Source organism: Rattus norvegicus, chromosome 9, assembly GCF_036323735.1.
Source record: "Rattus norvegicus strain BN/NHsdMcwi chromosome 9, GRCr8, whole genome shotgun sequence".
Taxonomy (NCBI): domain Eukaryota; kingdom Metazoa; phylum Chordata; class Mammalia; order Rodentia; family Muridae; genus Rattus; species Rattus norvegicus.
The window spans coordinates 20,144,518-20,152,250 of NC_086027.1; the positions used below are offsets into that span (position 1 = coordinate 20,144,518).

Sequence of the window (7,733 nt, forward strand, 5' to 3'; positions counted from 1 at the left end):
CATGTTCACACTCCCCACATCAGTCACATAGGCCTAAATGGAGCTCTCCTTGCTCACAGGGTACCTAGAGGTCCTGAGTATTTAGCTAATAAGCCTCCCTTCCCTTCCTGCAAAAGGTATTTAATCTCTGGTCCACCTTGAGAAGTAGGTACGCAGCCATTTTCCACAACAGTCAATGAACAGCATGGATTAGCATGGGCTGTCTCTTTCATTGGGAACCACTGTGGAGAAGCATGGAGAAAGCATGCAACTACAGAAGCCACTGCCTCAGTCTCCCACAGAAGGCCTCTCTGTGCTCCCAGACGACCGCTGCTAAGCTATGGACTTTCACCAATGATCTAAGCTGAATTCCTCATCCTCCCAGTCCCAGGTCCGCTGCCATGGTCGTCGTCTTCAGCACGTGGGCCCCCAATGGTTCCAGCCTCTTGCAGAGCCTCCGATCCTTCATCCTGACTCGACTGGATTTCCGGGAGTCAGGAAACCCCAACTTTGGCCTGCCACATCTTAGACCGCATTCTCCCACCCCTGGAGTGGAGTCTCGGCACTTCCCTAAAGCCCAACACCAGCGGCAGTAGGACAGGGAGATGCAATCAAACTTCCCAGCATTTTGCCTCCCCAGCAGCTGCACCCAACGCCCCAGTCGCAGGGCAGAATGTGGACCCACACGAACCATCTAGAAAGAGCAGACAGTCCTGGGTTGGTGTGTGAGAGTGTTTAATGTCCAAAGTACAGACGTTTACCAGCAACCATCCAGCTGTCTTCCCCACTCAACGCAGATGCAGCACACCAGTATTCCTGCTCCCGGGATAGGTGGGCTTTAGGCAGACGTGGCCTCTGAAGAAAAAGTAGCAGAACAGAAGTCTTGGTGGTGGAGGGGAGAGTATGCCAATTGGATTGGCTCCTGGCTGGACTTAAGCTGTAATTCTCCTCCTACTCAGACTTCTCTCACATACCTCTGGGTCCTGCAACAGATACTGTTCAAGGCTCCCACCCCTCCCTTGTCCATGCCCAATGTCCCCCTGGCGTGCCCCACTCACCAGTGAGGATCTGAAGTTGGTGCCCAGCATCTTGGCTACAGTCTAGCCCACTGGCCACAGGTGTCTCCAGCTTCTGCCTGCCCCTGGCCACAGCCCAGAGGATGCTGGCTGTAAGAAGCTTGCTCAGGAGGACACAGGCCAGGAGGAGAAGAATGGAAGTGGGTGGGGAGAAGGTCTTTCCTGATTGGCTCCTTGGGAGGAAGATGGTAGGTTAGAGGTGACCCACAGGATGAAACCTGACTGTGGAGAAGGACTAGAGAGGAGCCAGGGGTTCCTAGGGACCTGGGGAGGGACTTTATGTGGTCCAGGAGCTCTGCTGTCAATTTTAGGATCTACTAAGTGCGTGAAATTCCATTTCCCAGATGAGCTCTTCCCTGTAGGATGCTGTGGTGATGCGGTCAGTGCACAGGCACACGGCTGCACACATGCTCAGGGGTTGTCCAACACTTCTTTATTAGTGCATTGGAATGGGCCATCCAGAATATTCTGATTCTCCCAAAGAAGCAGGACTTCAGTTTTAAGCTATAGTACTGAGATTTATTGCTGAATTTTAGGGGGCTGTGGGAGTCTCTGAATGTACTTTTGTGAGTTGCTACGAAAGGTTCTAATTTCTCAATTTCTAGCCCCAAAACATCAATACACTAGTGGACGGAAGGGATACTTAGACAAGATGATATCTGGGCCTTTGCCTGATCTGTTTGCCCTGAGACCTCCATCCGAAGTTGCTGCCGGGAGTCTGAGAAGGGACCAACCACTACTGTACCTGGAGGTGCTGTGCTCCACTTGGGCCCCTTCGAAACTCTCTGACTCCTCGGGGACCCAGAGGTCTCCAGCATCTTGGTCATCTAGAGGGTCTGTGATAGACAAACCATGGATCACAACCCTCTATCCATCCATTTAAGCCACTGCTGCTGGGGGAGGGAAGAGTCCCTGTACACGTAATGAGGTCCTCAAGGCTCCAGTCTTAGGTAAATCCTTAACCCCTAGTCAATTCCCTAGCCTATAAGGGGATGGGGTGGACGTGTAGCTCAGTTGACAAAGGCTCGCCTACTATGCACAAAGCCCTAGGTTTGATCCCCAACACAACAAGAGCTAGGAATGATGGCACAGGCCTCCTGTGAGCCCAGCACTTGGAAAAGACAGGAGGACCAGATAGCAAAGTTACCCTTTGCTAAAGAGTGAGTTTGAGGCCAGACCAGACTACACAAGACCCTATCTCATAAATAAGAGGGGCTGCTGGGAGCACCTCCTTAACAGTGGCAAGGTTTGACCTCAGCCTAGTACCTGGCACCCCACTGGAGTCAACTCTCATTCTGTCATTTCCCTATGAAGAGCAAATGACTATTGGGAGGCCTGAAAATCTGCAAGTCCGGCATGGTGACCTGTGACCCCAGTACCAAGGTTCTGAGACAAAAGGACAGAGCATTCCGGTCAGCGTGCCTCAAAACAAAGAAAGCAAACCAAACCATATCAAATTATTATGCGAACTGTGGGGTACAGGGCTGGCCCAATGCTACTGAACTAGACCCCAAGAAGTCCTATCTCTTGAACCCCTTTTTTAGGAAGGTGGTGGAAGTAGGGTTTATTAAAGAGCTACAGTCTTGCCACCTCAGAGTCTAGATATTCGATTCCATTATAGAGGCCAGAGTGTGGGCAGAGACCCGGATCCCAGAAGCAGCTTGTCTATAGGCTTCTGCTAGTCCTGTAGATTAGGCAGGACTCCCTTTTAAGAGGCCATCATCCCACCTATCCCCATCGCAACCCAGTTCAGAGCATCCAAAATATGCCGCCATGTCTCTTTAAACTTATTTTTTTCTGGGGTACTTAGAGCTGAACCCCATTATCTCCTTTGAGAGATGAGGCAATGTAGGCTGATAGAGGGACAGATGGCACACTGCCCAGGTAGACGGACAGACAACACACTGCCCAGGTAGAGGGACAGACAACACATTGCCCGGTACAATAAAGAGGTGTTTTTCTGCACTGGGTTGCCTTGTTGAATAAGTGGATGGATCTGCTATGCTTTAAGAACCACACACACAGTGCTCACGTACTAATGGGATGCCAATTAGATTGAGCAAGGAGATGGAGATAGCCCTTCACATATATGTCTGAACTTGAGTGCTGTAAAGCCATTTCCTCTGAACTGAAATATGTCCTCATGGAAGGAAGAGTGAGGGCCATGTCACTCAAAGAGTAAAGAAAACATACAAGGCTCAGCCACCTCATGGAACACTACAGGATTTATACACAAGCCCCAAGGTTATATCTGCCATTACAGTTGTTGGGGAGAAGAGACTCTGACCAGGACCTACAAGTTTCCCAGGGAGCTCTAAAGATGCAGGGAGCCTCAGAGACGCAGGGAGCCCCAGGGATCAGGGAGCTCCAGGGATGCAGGGAGCTCCAGGGATGTAGGGAGCCCCAGGGATGCAGGGAGCACCAAGGATGCAGGGAGCACCAGGGATGCAGGGAGCACTAGGGAGTAGGGAGCCCTAGGGATGCAGGGAACCCCAGGGATGCAGGGAGCTCCAGGGATGCAGGGAGCTCCAGGGATGCAGGGAGCCCCAGGGATGCAGGGAGCACTAGGGATGCAGGAGCACCAGGGATGCAGGGAGCACTAGGCATGCAGGGAGCAGAAGGGAGCAGGGAGCCCCAGGGATGCAGGGAACCCCAGGGATGCAGGGAGCACCAGGCATGCAGGGAGCTCCAGGGATGCAGGGAGCCCCAGGGATGCAGGGAGCCCCAGGGATGCAGGAGCACCAGGGATGCAGGGAGCACCAGGGATGCAGGGAGCACTAGGGAAGCAGGGAGCACTAGGGAAGCAGGGAGCACCAGGCATGCAGGGAGCCCCGGGGATGCAGGGAGTACTAGGGATGCAGGGAGCCCCAGGGATTCAGGGAGCCCCAGGGATGCAGGGAGTACTAGGGATGCAGGGAACACTAGGGATGCAGAGAGCACTAGGGAAGCAGAGAGCCCCAGGGAAGCAGAGAGCCCCAGGGATGCAGGGACCAATAGGGATGCAGGGAGCACCAGGGATGCAGGAGCACCAGGGATGCAGGGACCAATAGGGATGCAGGGATCAATAGGGATGCAGGGAGCACCAGGGATGCAGGAGCACCAGGGATGCAGGGACCAATAGGGATGCAGGGAGCACCAGGGATTCAGGTAGCACTAGGGAAGCAGGGAGCCTCAGGGATGCAGGAGCCCCAGGGATGCAGGGAGCACCAAAGTTGCTGTTTTTATGATTCATCATCCATGCTGGGATGGAATTTTTGGATGACACAGTTGCTTTTGAATTCCCTGTAAATAAACCCTTGCCCCTGCACCTAGAAGTAGCCCCAGTACACTCACTAATTCACTAAGCTAGACCTGGACCAAATCATTTCTTAGATCTGTCCTTGATGGCTAATCTGGGGCAGGCTTATGTCCCCCTGAAAAAGTCACACAACAATGAGACCTGGCCCAAGGAGCAGCCAAAGGTGCAACCAGCCAGTGTACTTACCCTCCAGCACCTCCACCACGACCTTCTGGAGGACCTCAGCCTCTCGGCCTCGGAGGCTCTGACACTGGTAGAGGCCTGCATCACCAGCTTGGAGGTTCCTCAGAGTGATGGTGACAGTTCCAGCAAGGGTGTCATCTGTGATGACCGTGCTCCCATTCTGCTTCCTCAGGAAGGCCAGCAGCCACACACCGTGTGTGCTCACCACGCGCTGGCATGGCCCCTCCTCAGCCAGCTGGCGACACCAGGCCTTTCGTCGTCCCCAGTGCCTCAAGGCGTCATAAGTACATGACACCCTCAGGGACTGACCAGCCACACCCTGCAGCACTGTGGTGTTGAGGGCTTGGGACAGCTCTGCAGAGGAGACAGCTACTTGCCATTTTCATCCACCCACCAATATTCACTGAGCGTCTACCAGGAGCAGCAAACTATATAGACAAGGATCGTACCTTTAAAGAGCTCAGAGTCGGTTGGGGATTTAGCTCAGTGGTAGAGCGCTTGCCTAGGAAGCGCAAGGCCCTGGGTTCGGTCCCCAGCTCCAAAAAAAAAAAAAAAAGAACAAAAAGAAAAAAAAAAAAAAGAGCAACAAGTGCTCTTAACTCCTTAAAGAGCTCAGAGTCTCTAGGGAGAGGTGGCACACCTTAGAACTAGCCTCCCTGCCCCCTAAGATAGCGTCTCTATGGCCCAGGCTGTCCTGGAGCTCACTTTTTAGACCAGTCTGGCCTGTCTTGGAACCTACTTTGTAGACTAGGCCAGCCTTGAACTCAAAGACTTCTGCCTGCCTCTGCTTCCCTAGTGTTGGGATCAAAGGCATGCAGGGAGCACAGTGTGTGCATGGCCATTAGGGTAAGGTCTGGTCCTTGGGCACCTTCTACTTCTTGTTTGAAACAGGATACCTCACCTGTGGGCATGGTAGCTAATGACTGTCCCCCTGACAGGCCCTAGAATCATCTAGGGGCAAACTTGTGAGCTTGCTTGTAAGGGATTTTTCTAGGTCAGATTAGCCTATAGAAATAGGGAAGAGAAAGTATCTGGACTCAGTTCTTTGGGCAGTAACATTCCATGGACCAAGGTCCCCAGCTATATCAAAATGACAAAGAGAACCCAGAGGCTGCGTTTATCTCTCAGCTTCCTGACTGAGCATGCAGTACAGCTGCCTCTAGCCACCATGTCTTCCCCTCCGGGAAGGATTATATCCCAGACGCTACAAGCCAAAATGGACCCTTCCTTTGCTGAGTTGCTTTTGTTGTTTTGTTACTTTGTCACAGTAACAAAACAATAGTTAACACAGTGCAAAAATTCACACCCTAGACCAAGCTGGCCTGTGTGCGTCTAGGGATCTAGCTACCTCTGCTTCTCATGTCTCTGTTCCTGGGAGACAGGCATATGCCACACTAACTGGATTTTTCTCATGGGCTCTGTGCATCCTCATGCTTGCAAGTCAAGCATCACGTGACTAAGATGTATCTTGTCCTTGAACCCCCTCTGGCTCTATCTTCCCTCTGGTCACATGACCAGGATGCCTATTTCACCCTCTTCATCTTGGGAGAGCAAAGTTAATAGATCCTTGGAGCTCAGGCTAGTTCCCTGAGGGTTGGGATGGCTCCTCCCTGCCCTTACCTTGCTGTCCACCCCTCAGTCTTCCATACTGGATGCCTCGCCTTTCCTAACTTTGAACTCAGCTTCCCTGTTTCTGTGGCTCTGTTCCTCTTTTACGAAGAACTTGTCTCAGAGCTATTTTGAGGGGAGACATGAGACTGCTATTTTGGAGGAGATGGCCTTGGGGCACCCTCCAAGTTGTGGCCAGGGCAGAGGGACAAGGGTTCACCCAAACATCCTCCCTCTTGCATCCTTTCTCCAGCTATTACTGGGATGGGAACATGAAAGGGGGCATCAGGGAGCTGGTGGCCTGCCTTTCAGAACTAGAGACCTCCATCTACCTAGAGGCAGGCTGAGGTACCCTTCCTCTCCTTCCAGTTCCAGCTGAGATGCTGCAGGGACAAGACTGCAGGCACTGGGACCAGACGCAGGGCAGCCTCTTCTCTTACCTGGATTGGTCCATGACTCTCAGGAGCAGGAGGCGCCCGGCCTCATAGCTGTTAAAGCCTTCAGCATCCCCACCTCCCACTGAGCTCCAAGGTTGAATATGGGAGGGGCTCCAGGAAGATGCAAATCCTAGTCTGTCTTTCTCCCTTCTCTCCATTCTGCCTCTCCACTTATGATGTAAGAGCTCCTTGAGTGTTTAAGTGCCTCGATGGGTCCCCTACCTCACAACTCCTTCAGAGACCAAGTCCAGCAGCCCCTAATCCCTTCCTATAGGTGGGTGTCAATCCTGGGGAGGATGGCTTGAAGAACACGAGCCAGTGAGGAGGAAAGCACAGTCAGAGCAGACACTGGAGTGTGCCAGGGCTCCAGCCTTCATTACAGTTCCCTCCATGCCACCCCGCCCCCACGCCCCCCGCCATCTGCCCAAGAAAGGTGAGGAAAAGAAGGCACTGTGGAGGCAGGTCCCACCTGTGACCAGCAACAGGACAAACACGTGGAGAGGTTCCATGGCACCCTTCCTCAGCCAGCCGGAGGGGACAGACGCAGGGGTCCCTTGTGTCAGATCTTGTTTTTCCCTTGAAGTGCAGAAAAGAGATGACCAAGCCAGTCAGGCTCAGCCCACAGGAACTGTGCTCCTGGATTGAGCAACCAACAGCCAGGACTAGGGTGGGCGCTGTGATTCAAGGAGGAGAAGGGCACGAGGGAGGAAGGAAAGGAGGCTTCTGCATAAAGGTCAGCTGTCTTCCGGCAATGCTGGCATGGCTGGCCCAGCATAGCTGGCACCAGACAGGCTTTTAGGGAGTTCTATCTTCTTGCAGAGCCTCACTTGGGGGCCATTATCCTGACACTGTAGCCAGGGTGTCTGCCATCTCCACTGGTCCCAGCCTCCCCCAGAATGAAGGACAGGCCGGCATGTCACCGGAACACAACCCTATTGTGTAAGGCAGCAGCTAAGGATGCAGACTAGAGCCACAGTTCCCATTTGCTGTGTGTATACTCAGGCCTGTAACCTTTCTGTGCCTCGTTCCATACATCCATAAGGTGGGACTATTAGTGATAAACAAGTTTATCCCGAGGCTAAAGGTAGTTCCCTACAATCAAGGATCCAGATGCACGGAAGCCCTCAGCAAGGGATAAGTGTGTCTAGTATC

The 7,733-nt window shown here is 52.9% G+C and overlaps 1 protein-coding gene across 3 annotated transcripts; it reads right to left on the reverse strand.

Moving 5' to 3' along the window:
* Positions 1-697: 697 nt before the first annotated feature.
* On the reverse strand, positions 698-7,280 carry Trem2 (triggering receptor expressed on myeloid cells 2). 3 transcript variants are annotated; one of them, XM_006244425.5, is made up of 5 exons: positions 7,051-7,280; positions 4,540-4,890; positions 1,801-1,891; positions 1,038-1,228; positions 698-834 (listed from the first exon to the last, which is right to left on the reverse strand). In XM_006244425.5, exons 1-5 carry the CDS (start codon positions 7,088-7,090, stop codon positions 818-820), a joined length of 690 nt encoding a protein of 229 aa, XP_006244487.1. In that variant the 5' UTR covers positions 7,091-7,280; the 3' UTR covers positions 698-817. The 3 variants fall into 3 exon arrangements, with proteins under 3 accessions (XP_006244487.1, XP_063122914.1, NP_001100354.1); XM_063266844.1 differs by having other exon boundaries at positions 698-962; positions 7,051-7,279; NM_001106884.1 differs by having other exon boundaries at positions 700-962; positions 1,038-1,277; positions 7,051-7,262.
* Between the last annotated feature and the right edge of the window lie 453 nt (positions 7,281-7,733).